At 36.1% G+C, this 16,160-nt stretch overlaps 1 protein-coding gene across 22 annotated transcripts in view; it reads right to left on the bottom strand.

Moving 5' to 3' along the window:
- Window positions 1-16,160, bottom strand: part of ADAM22 (ADAM metallopeptidase domain 22) — a 232,640-nt gene that overhangs the window by 44,985 nt on the left and 171,495 nt on the right. For all 22 annotated transcript variants that reach the window (XR_008420609.1, XM_019443219.2, XM_019443214.2 and 19 more), the window contains exons 13-18: window positions 15,998-16,088; window positions 14,526-14,577; window positions 9,493-9,592; window positions 6,988-7,059; window positions 6,670-6,762; window positions 2,755-2,835 (exon numbers count right to left, since the gene is read on the bottom strand). Coding sequence is in view for 21 of the 22 variants with exons in the window: in XM_019443219.2 (XP_019298764.2) it covers window positions 2,755-2,835; window positions 6,670-6,762; window positions 6,988-7,059; window positions 9,493-9,592; window positions 14,526-14,577; window positions 15,998-16,088 (489 nt within the window). In the remaining variant the exon portion in view is untranslated. The remainder of the gene's footprint in view (window positions 1-2,754; window positions 2,836-6,669; window positions 6,763-6,987; window positions 7,060-9,492; window positions 9,593-14,525; window positions 14,578-15,997; window positions 16,089-16,160) is intronic.

Below are 16,160 nucleotides of genomic sequence, written 5' to 3'. Positions count from 1 at the left end.
ACTCAGACAACCCCAACATTTCAGAGCATCTTGCTTTATACAGATACATCATTCCTCAGAGCGAGAAAAACGAGAGCGCAAAACAAAAGCAAGGAGGATCCCAACGTAAACGAAGCAATAGCTAGTTTCCTCTTTTTTACCATGAGAAGCACCACAGCCCTTACTCTTAAAATGCTCCTTGAGCAGAAATCCACCTAGCGCACATTAGAAAAATCATGTTATTTTATAGCCTCGGTTTTCCCTTGTAGCAAGTGCAGAAAATTGTAAAACATTCCTGTGTGGCTATAAAGAGTAATTTTTAAATTTATTACACATTTTTTTCTATCTGTAATAATTACACACTCACTTGAGAAAAGTTAGTAAATGTAAAAAAAGTAAAAACACACACACAAAAGTCTCATGTTCCCACCACCCAGAGACAATTTTTTATATTATGGTACATCTTTTTCTTTACATTTTTCTACAAAATTTTATTTTTTATTCTTTATTTACTTTCTTTTTCTTTCTTTCTTTATTTTTGAGAGAGACAGCTCGTGAGAGTGGGGCAGGGGCAGAAAGAAAGAGGGAGACAGAAAATCCTAAACAGGCTTCACAAGGTCACCTCAGAGCTCAACGCAGGGCTCGAAGTCATGAATTGTGAGATCATGACCGAAGCCGAAATCAAGAGTCAGATGCTTAACCGACTGAGCCACCCAGGTGCCCCCAAAATTTGATTTTTTTAAACACAGGTATGTAATCAAGTTATAGACAGTATTTTATATTCAGCTTCTTCTCTTTATTTTTTCATCACGTGAATTTCCTCATGTCACAATAAGTGTTTTTGTAGGGAATCTCTTTAATAGCTGTAGTACATTGCATTGTGCTAACAAACCATATAACCACCGTACTGCATTATTCATTTATAATTATAAAATATTATAAATTTATAAAATACTCATTTATAATTAAACAGCAGTTTATGCTGTTTACAACTAATTCAACAAGAGGATCTTTATATGCCATCTTTGGATTTGGGCTTCTTTTTTTTTAAAACTCCTACTTATTGGATTTCCAAAGAAGTTGCTTTAATATACTCCCCCTCCAGGAACATATGAGGCAATCATTAATTGTATCCTCATCATCACTACGTGTTAACTTAGAAAAACAATGCTAATCAGATAGTAAGAAAAGAAAATACTTTCATATGAAAGATCTTTAGTCTCTTAGGATGACTACCTTTAAAATAAAACATTTTTAATGATTAATGCAGGTTTACCACTATTGAATCCCTCTTCTCTAGAAGAAAAAGATATAGGCTGTCCTTGTTTTCATGGCTCCGATATACATGAATTTCAGTCACCATGGTTTTGTTAAATGACATCAGTACCCCAATGACACGGTTCCAACTTCAGTTACCACAGCGTATTGACTGTGAGTAACTGCATAAAGCACAAACTTTGCTGCCAGCTCGTTAGTCTGTGGTCACTAGGTATATGACAGCTGCCATTGTGGTCATTGATCCAACCTGTCATTTCTCGCACAGTCCACAAGGGACTGGTACTTGCCTGTATGCATTTAGTTCATGCACAGACAACAAAGGTTGTAGCTGTGCTGCCTCTCTGTCTCTGGGTAATAGCACGTGACATTTTATAAAACTGGACAATCATAAGAGGGAGCTGGCCAGAAAAAGATGAAAGTGCAGAAAAGAAATGAAAAGTGATGACAGTAGAAGTGAAATTCCAATCAAACGTAAATTGACTTACAGAAAAAAAAAGCACTAACTAGGAATGCTGATACTGCTGTTTGGCCAAAAAAAACCCCTCCCATTCACATCTTCACATCTCCTGGAGATATTTCATGACATTGGAAGTACAAAGGATAAAATGTCAAAAGCTGATCCAAACTTAGAAGGGAGTGTGATCATTGAACAAGGCACAGAAAAGATGCTTACTATGGATCTTAAGGTTTCTGAACAGAAGACATGCACAGCTCAAACTACTCCTGATAAGGATTTTACAACAAAAATAAAGCTTTTAATTCTCAATGTTTGTTTTAATTTAGCATGCTAAATAAATACTGGTCTATTTTTTCATTTCCTTATTCACTTAAAACCAAGAGTAAGAGAGGTTTTAGTAGGCTGGCAACATTTTTTAAAGATCACAGAACAACTCTCATTTTTTCCATTGATTAAGATGACTTTACATGACTTCAGCCTGCATGGTCATTTTTATGGTCCCACACTACCATGCAAACTGAAGACTGTCTGTAAATATAAGGACCATGTGAAATCTGTGAACTCTCACCAAAGTGTATCAGTTCCCGCATCTTCTCCATTTACAACTACATGATACTAAATTCAAGAGCAGGTATTAATGGGTGAGGTGCTGCATGTGGTCTCAGATCAACAAAAGATAGAACAGACCCCTTCTCACAACCCAGTGCTCTGTGGGTCTCTGTGCCTTGGCTGGCTCCTGTCTCAACCAGCTGAATTGAAAATTAGACAAAAAAGCAAATGCCTTTTACTCTCTCCTTAAAACCAAAATAGTTAAGGTATGAATGTAGTCTTAGGTTAGTTAAACATTAAGATAAAATTACACGGAACATCTGCTCAAGCTTTGATCACGGAAACTTAAATTCCCAGAAGTAAATAAAGAGAGAATGAGAACTGATGTAGAAAAGACATCGTGTCCCTTGACACTTTGTCTGGGGGCCAGGGCACTTAAGCTACCCCTGCTTTTTTGCCATCAGGTTTAGAGGAATGATTCTGTAAAGTACCTGGCTGGAATTTCCTGAGCACGTTTCACGAATATCGCAATCATTTACTGCTTCTCGGCACACAGTCCCCATAGGCTGAAACTAAAATGAACAAAAATCAATGTGTAAAAATGTTGAAGAAAAAAAATCTCTCACAGTATCTATCATCTTAAAAAAAAAAAAAGCAACATGAATATTTTTGGATAAGAATATTTTAAGCTGTTTTAAGATGGTAGTCTGAAGACCACAGTTACTGAATGAAACGTTCATTTAGTAAGAGAGTTTCTCTTGTGTGAAAGAATTTGCATACTCATCACACAGAAGTCTTACAACATCTACTAAAATAGGGTACATCTTGATGGTACCTCTCCCCAGAAGGACAAGTCAGTCCATGTTCTACTAATTCTCCCTCTCAAAAAGGTTTTAGATTTACACTTTCCTCTTCATTTCTTACTGGCACCTTTGTCACATTACTCTTCTTTGGCTTATCTGCCAAGAATCTGAATGTTACATTCCGGGCTGAATTGCAAAAGTTAGATTTTCTGGCAAAGCAATTTCTTCCCATACTGTCCTTTATCTCCTGCCTCGTTTTTATATAGATCTATGGCTTGGTCTTTTATTCTTGTCTAATGTTCTTGTTATTTGTATACCTGTGTATGGGAAGAGTCTTTCCTCTTTGTTTGTTTGTTTTTGCTTTTTCTTTTCTCTATTTTCAACTACCTCAAATATTTCTCATAAGTATAGGGGTTACAAATAAAATTTTAAGCTCACTGAATTTATAAATTGCTAGAGTCTTTATCCTCACAAAACAGACACACAAAGTCATCATCTTCCTTCTCTCCTCTTCCATACTATTCTCTTTCCCTCTCCAAAATGCTAACAAATGCTATGCTTTTATGTCTGCTCACACAAACACACACTCGATGTGGGCCCCTCCCTCCCCCACTAACTTCCATTTTCTCTGCCTTGCTCACAACCCTCCAAGCACTTGCGTTTCCTATTGTTCCCAGAATATGAACAGCCCACTCCAATCAGGATTTCAACAGTATTTCTTAGAAGAGCGAAACAAAATTTGTATTCATTTAGTTACCAAGTATTTACTAGGCACTTAACATGTGCCAGGCACTTTCTAGTCACTGGGGATTCAGTGGAGGAAAAAAAAGCACAAGAATCCTGCTTGCAAGGAACTCACATTTTAGTGGGAGTAAATAGGCCATGAAAATAAGGAAATAAACAAGTAATTTAAAATCATATACTCTGGTTCTTATCCTTCCGATTTCTTGGGATTGAGGTAAGTAAGCCACAATTTTAGAACATCTCAGGTACAAATATAAGCAGATTTAAGATGGAGTTTATATGAGAGTGTAAATGTTCTAGAACTGCCAAGAAACTTCTGAAAGAAAGCCCAGTGAAGGACAGTTTGCTCTAAGTGCTGGGATATGCAGTAGATAAAGTGACCCAAATCCCTGCCCTCTTGAAACTTACCACTGAGTAAAGAAAAATACTAAGTCAATGGGCAATGTTTTAGAGCAGGGGTTGGCAAATTATAGCTTGAGGACAAAAAGTGGCTGTCCATCTGTTTTATTGGAACATAGCCATGCTGATTTGTTCCGTATTTTTTTACAAAATTTTTTAAAAGTTTATTTATTTATTTTGAGAGAGAAGGAGACAGCGTGAGCAGGGGAGGGGCAGAGAGAGAAAGGAAGGGAGAGAATCCTAATCAGGTGCCCTGCTGTCAGCACAGAGCCCAACATGGGCTCGAGCTCATGAAGCTGTGAGATCATGACCTAAGCCAAACCCAAGAGTTGGACACTTAATCGACTGAGCCACCTAGGTGCCCCTTGTTTCTGTATTTTTGATGGCTGCTCTCAAAGGTAGAGTTGAGTAACTGAGACAGAGAGCTTATGACCCACAAAGCCTTAACTATTTACTACTTGACCCTTTACCTAAAATGTTTGCCAACTCTGACTTACAGATACTTTAGCATAAATACATACAGGGAAAACAGAGATACACAGGATTTCTCATCCTGTTTTTCTGTTCTCCCTCCTCCATTCACTATCCTGCCTCTGGCTCCTCCAGGAGGGTAGGGTGGGAGTAAGAGCCGGAGGTGCAGGATAGAGAGAGTGGCAAAAAGCTCTTACTTGACTGGTATAACTGTAGCTTACTTTGGGGGATAGTTAATCCTGACATTTTATTGTACATATTATGATTCTATTATTTTATATTTGTTCCTTGAAATATTCATATCACAAAGAGCCTAATTCTATACTTAAAAATAAAAATGGCATTTTATAAATGGGCAGACTTAAAACATCGAAGATTAAAATGAATGATGGGGGACCCATTGTTATGGCAGTTGGAGAAGCTGACAGATTATATAGTTGATGCAGCCCAAATTTAAAAATGTCTGTTTCATATCTGATTTTATATTCCTTTTTTAGAAAGTGCTTTCAGAGATCTCTGCCAGTGCTTTGCTTGTCTTAAAAAGCTGCCAGAGAGATAGTGATAAAGTGGAAACAACACAAATGCTGCCAGCAGATCTGGGATGTAACTTCACATTTATTCCTTAATAGCTGAATGAGCATATGCAGGTTATATCACTTCCTTGAGACCAGGATTGCTCAACTGGAAAAATAAGGATAATAATGCCTTTCCCAAAAGTGTGGTTGTGAGCATTATCTACGACAGCAGTCTCAAGCAGCAATGATCTTACCCCCAAAGGGACATTTGGCAATGTCTGGAAATATTTTTGGTTGTCACGGCTGGGAGGGGTGGTGCTTGGATCTAATGGGCAGAAGTCAGGGATGTTGCTAAATAACTTACAGTACACAAGACACACCCTCAAAACAAAAGAAAAAATTATCCAGCCAAAAATGTCAATAGTGCCAGGGTTGAGAAATCCAGATTCATGATGATATAACATAAAAGTGTTTACCACAATCCCCGGCACACAGTAGATACTTAGTATGATAGGTTCATATCCTACTCTCCCTTAACTCATTAGACTAACATTAGTCAATCAGCATATAATCAATAAGAGAGTGTTGCACATATTTATTCTTCATTCAACAAATATTTACTAAGAACCTGTAGCAGTTACTCGGTAAGTACTAGGGGCACGTAGGTGGCTCAGTCAGTTGAGTGTCTGACTTTTGATTGTGGCTCAGATTATGATCCTAGAGTCATGGGATGGAACCCCATATTGGGCTCCACACTGAGCAGGGAGCCTGCTTAAGATTCTCTCTCTCTCTCTCTCTCTCTCTCGCTCAGCTCCTCTCCTGCTCAGGCTCTCTCTGCTAAAAAAAAAAAAAAAATACATACGAAGATGTATACCAAACCTCAGAGATAATGTAGAATATTGTACCAGATTTTATATGAGAAGAGAAAAAGAGAAATAGATTTATTTGAAAAAGATAAGCCTCAAATAACTTTTCGTCCTGATGTTAAGGCTTAAATATTTGGAGAGAGGTATAGGATGCCATTGGGAGGATGAAAACAGATAATGTGAATAAAGATGCATTCTAAACTCTCATGTGAAGTGTTATCATGTCTAAAACTACAGTTTCCGATCTCTCAACTGCTAATGCAAGAAATATACCAAGCAGAGTGGCAAGGAAAAAGAATCTACTGAATAGCCACTTGGCTTTACAAAGAAAGGAAAAACACAATTCAAAGGTTAGGAACACCTGGCTTCATACAATGTGCATATTTCTGAGGGAGGCAGTAATAAAAAGACAAACTGAGGAGATTAACAAGGTTCAGGACCCAGCTCTGTGACTTACGTGGTACAAGACCCCAGGCACACTCGCACTTAGTCACTCAATATATCTTAGACACTACTATTGTTATTACATTATATTTACCCAGTCTTAACGATTAAATCAAATATATCCTCTTTTTTTGTCAATTAGTCATTGCTCAACATTTATTTACCTTGCATTTCTTACAACAAAGACCATCGCTGCATTGAGAGTCTTGAGTCAAGGTGCATTTCTTACAACACTCTGCTCCTTCAAGGACACATTCCTAAGGAATATAAACATTTGCAAAACATCAGGAAATCATGTCATTTTCCTGAAAGTAGCAGAATATTTTTTAAAGAAAAGTATATAGACACCCCCCCAATAATAATCTTTCTTCCATATATCCTATGAAATTTCCAGACATAACACCAGCTCTGTATGTCTCAGTGTGTGGAATAACTCTGAATAACCTAAAAAAAAAAAAACATCAAAACACCCAGAGACTTACTGCAGGGGTCCCACAGTCACACTCCTCTCCAGTTTCGATGAAGCCATTGCCACATTCAGGAGGATCGAGCAGCTGCAGGATGAAACCAAAAAGACAACTACAAATTAGATAAATCAAGATCAAAGACCTTATGAGGGACCATAAGTGCCACACCTACGCATGCGGCATACTTATCAGTCATTTGAAAGTATATTTTTATTTTCCCAAACTTGAAAGCTCAACTTTAGAATTTTAAAACTGGGAGCTTTAGAACAAAAGTGTCTACTTCTGTTTCCATTTCAGATTTAATTATATTTACATAAGTAACATACATATCAAGTCTAGTAAATTCCACCAAAATAAAGATGATCTAGCCATTGACCCTTGAAAATTTCATTTCAAAGAGGAAGCAAGAGATTTGGGGACAGAAAGTCTGTTCAAATCTTGGCTCAGCTACTTATCTTGGGCAAATGGCTTGTCATCTCTGAGCACATAGATGCCTTAATATTTCAAGCAAGAATAATAATAATATTAGCTGCCCATCTACATCACAAATTATTGTGAGAATCAAGTTCAATTATCTGTGAAGGCCTACTAACTATAACTCCTTGTGAAATAGAGAGTTATTTCATAGACAAGTAGGAAAACATCACAAAAATTAATAAATCCATTGATTTATTTAATATTAAATAGAACTCCTCCTATTAACATAGTTTTACAGATAACAGTAATAATAATTTGCCCCAGAGATGGAAGCAACTTTTGGCCTGTACAAGAGTATATTTTAAGGCCATTTTATCTTTTAACTCTGTATCGATTACATTATCTTTTGAGCATAACTTACCTTATGGTGATAGTTAAAATTAGTAAGTAGCTGCTATGTTCCACTTACATATTACTTATTCAGAAGTTCATCAAAGTTTATGTGTTATAGAATGGGCTGGAACACACACCTATCACAGACATACACCCACACATACACTTTCTTAACTAATTAGAGGGGGGAAAAACAGAATAAAAAAAGCAGCAATAACAACAACAAAACCCCCACCTGATTTCAAATATTCTCTTCTCTCCTACAAAATAATCAAAACATCTTTAGATTCTATTTTCAGTTGAAAGGGATCATAACAAATCAGACAGCTTTAAAAGCCAAACTAAAACTTATTAAGGTGAAAAACACACTTATTCTTTTACTCTGAGTTCAGAATAATCAGTTATTTTGGTAAAGAGGCTTGAATTGTTTTTCATTTATAGCAGCAGGGATTTAGATCAAATATCCCTTCTGAAGTTTTGCAACAAGTCTCACAATTATCAAGTTGCTTTTCAAGGCAATATGATACTCTTCCTAAATTTCACTGGAACAGAGAGAGAATGAAACCAGGAAAAATGATTATAAAGGCAATGCCACTCATTGCTATGGCACACAGAAGCACGGAATGGTTCACATAATTAACAAGGACAAAGCTTTCTACTGCATGCAGTTTTCCAAATGCATGAGGAAATTACTGCTTTCAAGTCAGTAACCAGAAGATGCCCTGCATGTTGGAAAAGCCTCTGACAAAGTCTAAGTACACAAAGACTTTCTCCTTTTCTGCTGTAAGCAGCCTTGGTTTTTATACTGAGAAGTAATGGTAATTTTAATCATACTGCTCATTCTGAAAGGCAGTGGTGGGGAGTAATGTGGGAAGCAATGCCCTCCTTGCTATCAGTATGAGTTGTGATTACATATCCAACAAACAAGGATCCAAGAACATGAGAAAGAAGGCAAATGACACCATCTTTGTAAGCTAATTATTTTTCAGAAGTAACAGTCTTTCTACCTGCTTTCTATTCCTATCAGAAGAGCCCCAAATGCCCAAAATTAAGGCTGACTTTAAAATGCAGACATTTTAGGGGCGTCTGGGTGGCTCAGTCAATTAAGCATCTGACTTCTGCTCAGATCATGATCTCGCATTCATGGGTTCAAGCCCCACATGGGGCTCTATGCTGACAGCTCAGTGCCTGGAGCCTGCTTTGGATTCTGTGTCCCTCTCTCTGCTCCTCCTCCACTTGTGCTCTCTCTCTCTCTCTCTCTCTCTCTCTCAAAGATGAAAAAACATTAATAAAATGAAATAAAAGCAGGTATTTTAGGGCTCCTGGGTGGCTCAGTTGGTTAAGCGTCCACCTTCGGCTCAGGTCATAATCTCACAGTTCGTGAGTTCAAGCCCTGTGTTAGGCTCTGCGCTGACAGCTTGAAGCCTTCTTCGGATTCTGTCTCCCTCTCTCTCTCTGCCCCTCCCTGGCTTGTATTCCCCTCCACCTCTCTCTCCAAAATAAATAAATAAACATTTAAAAAAATAAAATAAAATGCAGATATTTCACGTATCTAGTATATGTACATATAAGCCAAGTTAGAAAGCCTTCTTCTGTAAGACCCAATGGCTAAAAACTTGTGCTTGTAATAGATTATAATATAATATATATAATATAACAACTGATTATTATTAAAGATTATTAACTAATAACTCTGATCACACTTATTACCTTGGAAGGTTTGTTGAAAAGGCAGGCACCACCCCCACTATTCAGAAAGTCATGATACTCTTCAATATTACACTGAGTGAATTTTTTAGGAAGGTAATACCTAGAAGACAGAAGAAAAGCAATAATTGGGTACAATTTTAGTCCCTTATCTGTATGTTAGTCTTAAATTTGAACATTGTTAGAACTGCAACATTATTCTTAAAGATGAAAGAATAAATTCCACTTACGTACAAAATTTGTGTTAAATCCATAAGACTTTCATTCCACCAATACATTTCTAAATTATTCATCGGGTAAGTAATCGTGACTATGGGTTATTCATTGTTAGCATACACACGTAAAGGAAAAAACACATACCTGTATTTTCAATCAAAGAGAGATAGGAATACTTTATTTCATAATGAGTCTTTCTTAAATATTAAAACCTGGCTGGATCCCAAACTGCACAACATCTTACAAAGTAACTGATTTATAATCTATGAATGTGTCAAAGTCATGAAAGTCAAAGAAAAACCAAAGAACTGCTCCAGAATGAAGGACACTAAGAGACATAAAACTAAACACGATGCTTGATTCTGAATCTTCTGTTAAAGGGGCATTTTTGAAATAGAGGGCTAATCTTGAATGAGGGCTAGGAATCAGATGATTTCCTTGGTTGCACTGTGGTTCTGTAGGAGGAGCTGGTCTGTAGGGAATGCACACTGAGGTGCTTGGGGGTGATGGGGCACCAAGTTAGCACCTTAAGATTCTAAGAAGTTTCTTTGTTATTATTCTTGAAACTTTCCTTAAGTTTATGTCTATATATATATATTTATATTTATATATATATATATTAATATATATATATTTATATTTATATAAAAATATATATATAAAGAAAGGTATACCAAAAAAAAGTAATAAAAGATCAGTAGAAAAGGAAATGTGGCTAGAGAACAATGGCAATATATATTAAGAACCTTCAAAATGAGAAATATCCTTAAATCTGATAATTCTGCTTTAAGAAATTCTTCTTGAGGAAATAACTAGCTATGTGTACAAAGATGTTGGAACAGAGGAACTTCCCACTGGAAGTTACACAATTTATTTATTACACAAGTTGTAATAGCCAGCACTATGAAAATCACCTAAATGTATAGAAATAAGAAACTGTTAACTAGACTGTGATATATTAATAAAATAGAATACCATGTAGTTATTAATAATCATGGTGTCAAAAACTACTCAGAAAAATGCTGACTATATAATATGTTACGTAAAAAATTAATAAACAATGACATATGCAAGATCCAAATTTTATAAAGCAAGAATAAACATGGAAAGAGAAAAAAATACTAATTAGCAGTATTTTCACATTAACCATGGCTATTACCAAATAATGAGACAAGTAGCAATTAATATTTAATTTTCTATTTTTCAAAAATTGTTTTAATTGAACTTTTTTTTATGTTTATTTTTTTTTTTAATTTTTTTTAATGTTTTATTTATTTTTGAGACAGGGAGAGACAGAGCATGAACAGGGGAGGGTCAGAGAGAGGGAGACACAGAATCTGAAACAGGCTCCAGGCTCTGAGCTGTCAGCACGGAGCCCGACGCGGGGCTCGAACTCACGGGCTGCGAGATCGTGACCTGAGCTGAAGTCGGCCGCTCAACCAACTGAGCCACCCAGGCGCCCCATCATGTTTATTTATTTTTAAGAGGAAGAGACAGGGTGCAAGCCGGGGAGGGGCAGAGAGAGAGAGGGAAACACAGAATCTGAAGCAGGGTCCAGGCTCTGAGCTTTTAGCACAGAGCCCCGACACAGGGCTCAAACTCACGAACCGCAAGATCATGACCTGAGCCAAAGTTGGACGCTTAACCAACTGAGGCACCCAGGCACCCCTAACATTGAACTTTTATAAAAGTGAAACATAATTAAAAGAATAATGGATAGTTTTTATAAAGTCTCTCCCACCAGCCTGCAAGTACGATGTCCACTTATATCCCTACTTCTTTCTACCACAAAGGTTAATGCTTTGTGAATCAATTAATGGAATTTACAATGATTATTTACCCTAAACTAATTTGTCAAGTGTTTCATGCCAAATAAAGGTATCCTGGGTTTATGTTATCTGAATTATTTTATTTCCTTCACTTCATCTTCCTAATAGGTCATGAACTTTATGCTTTATTTAAGAAGTTTGTTACACATATTACTTACTTTTTTCCTTCCATTGCCTACACCCTAGCCAAAGTTTTTATCATCTGCCCCTCTAATCCATCCTACGTATATCTGTCTGAGTTATGGGATTTAAACAGGATTTAAGTTCCCTCTTCACTCTACTGGCCGAAACTTGATATAGCTCCCTACTGGGAAAGAAAAAAGTGACTAATTCTTAGTGTTGGACCCCTAGTGTTGGAGTCCAACTCTAGTTCAGCCTCTACCCTGCAACAGAGCCCTCTGGGGCCTCAGCCTGGCCCAGCCTCCTGCCCACTGCTCACCTGGGGGTTTAGTCTGCTCTTAGCAGTGACAGGAAACTCACCACCTTATAGGAACGTTCTTTCTACATATGAAGAGTTGGAATTTGTGGATTTCTCTTACCTTCACCGTGCCAAGTCTGACTTCCTATAACTGTCACACACAGTTTTGTGTGATTACCTGTGTCAAATAAAACTAACTCCTCTACCATGCCATGGCTCTTCAAATACCTGAAAGCCAAAATCTCCCTAGGCTCTTCTCGGAAACTTCTTTTTTTGCAGGCTACTATATTTATTTTGAAGGGCAACTATATCTATCTATTTGCAGGATAATGTATCTATTATAGTAAATGCTTTCTTAAAATTTAATTTTTATATCTTTAAATAGGACTGGTGGTCATTTCAACATGCTTTCCAACATTTAGGAGTACACAGAAACTTCAGAAAGAGAAATGAGAGGGAAAGTACCCATCAGAAATACATGTCCATAATTAGTACTGTTAGGTGATGTTTGACACAGCTCTAATTTTATATAGTATTGTGCTAGACAATGTCTTACGTTAGAAGCTTTTCTCTTGCACACATCTATTTGATGTAAGAGGAGTTCAATGCAAAGAGCTATATATATATTTCTGAATGTCGCCATTTGATCTTGCTACACATTATGCTTAGTCTAAGTAGATTGTCTATAAAATTTTGTTTCTAGTAATTAAGCAGAATAATCAAATATAACATACTAAATAGCTTTTAAAAGATAAGAACCTCTAGCTTTCAATTTAGTAATTGTTGGAAAATTACAGCTATGGATAAGGAGTTTTATCATTTCCTTTTATTACTAAACAGAAAATCGAAAGGTATTTTGAAAAATATTTTAATACCTGTTTGCATACACATTCCCTCAATCATTTATTTTCCTTGTCATACATTTCTTGAGAGTTCAAAATTCAAATACCAATGAATAGTTATTGAAAACCAAGTGTGTCAAGAGATGATGGTGTGAGGTCAAACAAAAATATCTACGTAATCTTCAACAAGTCACAACTAATTGGTGAGTATAAGGATATATGGAATTAAATTACAACACAGGAGTTAAAATTACAATAAATCTAAAATGACTAGAAGTGTGGTTAGAGAAAAATGAGAATTCCAGATGAAGACAATATACTAAAGGAATCAAAAGAAGCTGGAAATTACATTAATGGTGAGCAAATTTTTAAGAAGCTTAAAATCAATGGAGGATTATCGTTAGAAAATTTAAAAAAAAAAGCTGGAAACCCCTGTATAATTATGGCAATAAACAAACTGACAACCATGAACAGCAGTGGAAAATGAGGTTATAAGTGATGATGAAGAAAGATTATGCACATCTAAGTACTGGAGGAAGAAATCCAAATCTTATTCTTCAGACAATAGAGACTCACAAAAGTTCTAAGCAGGAAAATGATTCACACACACGAAGAGGAAAGAGAAATTTGTGCTGTATATTTTCAGTGAACTAGGGCTATATATTATCAGCATAGATAAATCTTACAAACATAAAGATCAAAGAAAAGCAAGTCACAGAAGACTACATATAATATGACCCCTTTCATATAAACTAAAAGTTGCAAAGCAATGCTATGTATTACTTCAACACACACACATATAAACTGTGAAAGGTGCTTGTGAATGATACGAATCAAATTCAAGACAGATGTTACTTTGGTTGGGGCTGGGGACCGACCAATAAGAGAGAACACAAGGAATATTTAACTATGTAGGTGGTGTTTTGTTTGTTTGTTTAGGCTGGGTGATGGTATACAAGTGTTTACTCCTCTATGCTTTATACCTTTTCAGTAATGATGGAAATGGAGTTCAGAAGGGGAGAAAGGAAGGCTGAAAGTTGCCTGAGTATCTGGAATGCTATTAAAATAATAAGAGCTAAGAGCTCAAGATGATAAGAGTTTAAAGAAGTAGTGATGAGCTTGACATGAAAAGAATGGTTGTACAATTTATTTAGGAAAAATAAATAGAAGACTGGCATCTGATAGTGTGTGAAGGGTTTAGAAATGAAAACCTTTCTCAGGACAGCAAAGTGTACACATCTCTTCCCTACTCCTTGCTCGGTGACATACTATTGGTAGCCTGAAATCAGCAATTGTAGGAGTATTTACACCACAAAAATCTGAGAAAGCTACAAATCCAGGCTCTTTTCTTGTTTTTGACTTTGAATATCAGCTTACTAGCACATTACTGTTTACAACCCATTTAATTAGAATTGAAGAGACAAAAGAAAATTAGTAGGTAAGCCACGAAGAACACACCTGTTCCTCAATTCTTACATTTCTAGCCTAGATTGAAGCCTACAAAAGTCTTTGGACTACTATCTTAACTGACGTCAACTGTTTTCATAAATAAGAAACTATTTTGTGAAAATACTTTATAATACAGAGCCATTGAGAAAATCTACTTCCGATTTTCTTTTTAAAGTCTTTGGTGAGGTTGCGCGCACTAAGTTATTTAGTATCATATTCCTAAGAAGACAACAGCACAGCAGGAAAGGGAAAGCGAGTTATTTTCCAAGAGAGGTGGCTCACCCAGTGTCTCCCATTATGCATCCAGACCACGTGTCCTCACATTTACACTCACCTAAGAGAAAATGAATACACATGCTTTGTTATAAAGTGAAAAAAGGTGCTTTAGAGTAGCCTGTTTTTAAAAGTATATTTTCACTTTATTCCTTAAATACCTTTTAAAAAGTAATACCTGTTTTCTAATTTTCCTTATATTTGAAGTTTTCTATGCAAGTATAACAACAAAAATCTACTCTGATCATATCAAGATTATATAATTTTTATAACAATAAAATCTTGATATTTGCTTCAAAATGGCTTAACAATTCCAGGGGCCCCTGGGTGGCTCAGGTGGTTAAGGGTCTAACTTTGACTCAGGTCATGATCTTACAGCTCGTGAGTTCAAGTCCCACTTTGGCTCTGTGCCGACAGCTCAGAGCCTGGAGCCTGCTTCAGATTCTGTGTCTCCCTCTCTCTCTGCCCCTCCCCTGCCTGCTCTATCTCAAAAAGTAAGTCTTTTTTAAAAAAAATTTAAGAAAATGGTTTAACAATCCCATACCAATGAAACAGCATCACTATGGGATTCTGGTTTCACAGTTCCTTATGGGAATTCCTACACTTTCTTGTCCAGTTTTAAAACCTCTGCACCAAAGCTGCTGGCAGAAGGTAGTATAGCATACTAGTTAAGCAGAAAGGCTTAAAACACCTGGGTTCAAAACCTGGGCTTGCCACTTAATTTATGTGTCATCTTGAAGACATTACCCTTTTGACATCCAGTCACATTATTCTGTAAAATGGGGCTGATAATTGGTATGGTGCAGGATTATCTTGAGGATTAAACCAGTATCTAGATGTAGATAATAGTGGCATTCGGTTATGTCTTATAAAGGGTACCTCATAAGTGGTAATAGTTATTATTAACAGAAACAGTCTCATTTATATTTATTATTAATACAATAAATAAGGTTCTAATCAATTCACTCCAAATACATAATATTTGACCATTCCTGATAAATTAATTTTACCTACTTGAAAAAACATATTCTTCCCTGATAGTAATCCTAGTGTATTTTACTAGATCTGTATTTTACTAAGCCCTTTACGAGGTCTGATCCTGGCAGACAAGTTCTATGTCTGTGGCCATACTAAGAGACGTTTTAAATAAACCATAATAGAAGTATGCCTTAAACCTATATGCCTAAGATTCTCTACTAGACCATTTGAAATTAGCAAACTGAGCTCAATTTTTAGGTGAAATTCAACAATAAATTTATTATCACACAGCTTTAAATGTTTATTACACATGGAAAAATTTTCATCTGCAATATAAATATTACCTTGTATTACTTTTGACAAAGATGTTATATGCCCTGGCTGTTTATCTTAGACTGTTACCCAAACTCTTTTTATCAAACAACTGAATTCAAAATCTCATTCTCTAAAATATTTATAAATAGTCTATTTTAAATACAACTAAACCACAAGGGTGAACTTACCACTTGCTAACTTTCTTTTGTCTGAGATAATACCAATATTATGGGCTAATGACTGAGCAAGTGTAACTGCCATTAAATCAGTTTTCCCAAACTGAAAAACAAAAACAAAATACATGTAAATACAAATTATGTTTTATTTAAGATGGGCCAGAGAAAGATGTCA

The sequence above is a fragment of the Panthera pardus genome, unplaced genomic scaffold (genome assembly GCF_024362965.1).
Source record: "Panthera pardus isolate Hobbes unplaced genomic scaffold, ASM2436296v1 HiC_scaffold_8, whole genome shotgun sequence".
Classification (NCBI taxonomy): Eukaryota; Metazoa; Chordata; class Mammalia; order Carnivora; family Felidae; genus Panthera; species Panthera pardus.
Note: the sequence above shows the minus strand (reverse complement) of the source record. Positions and strands in the feature narration are given on the sequence as shown.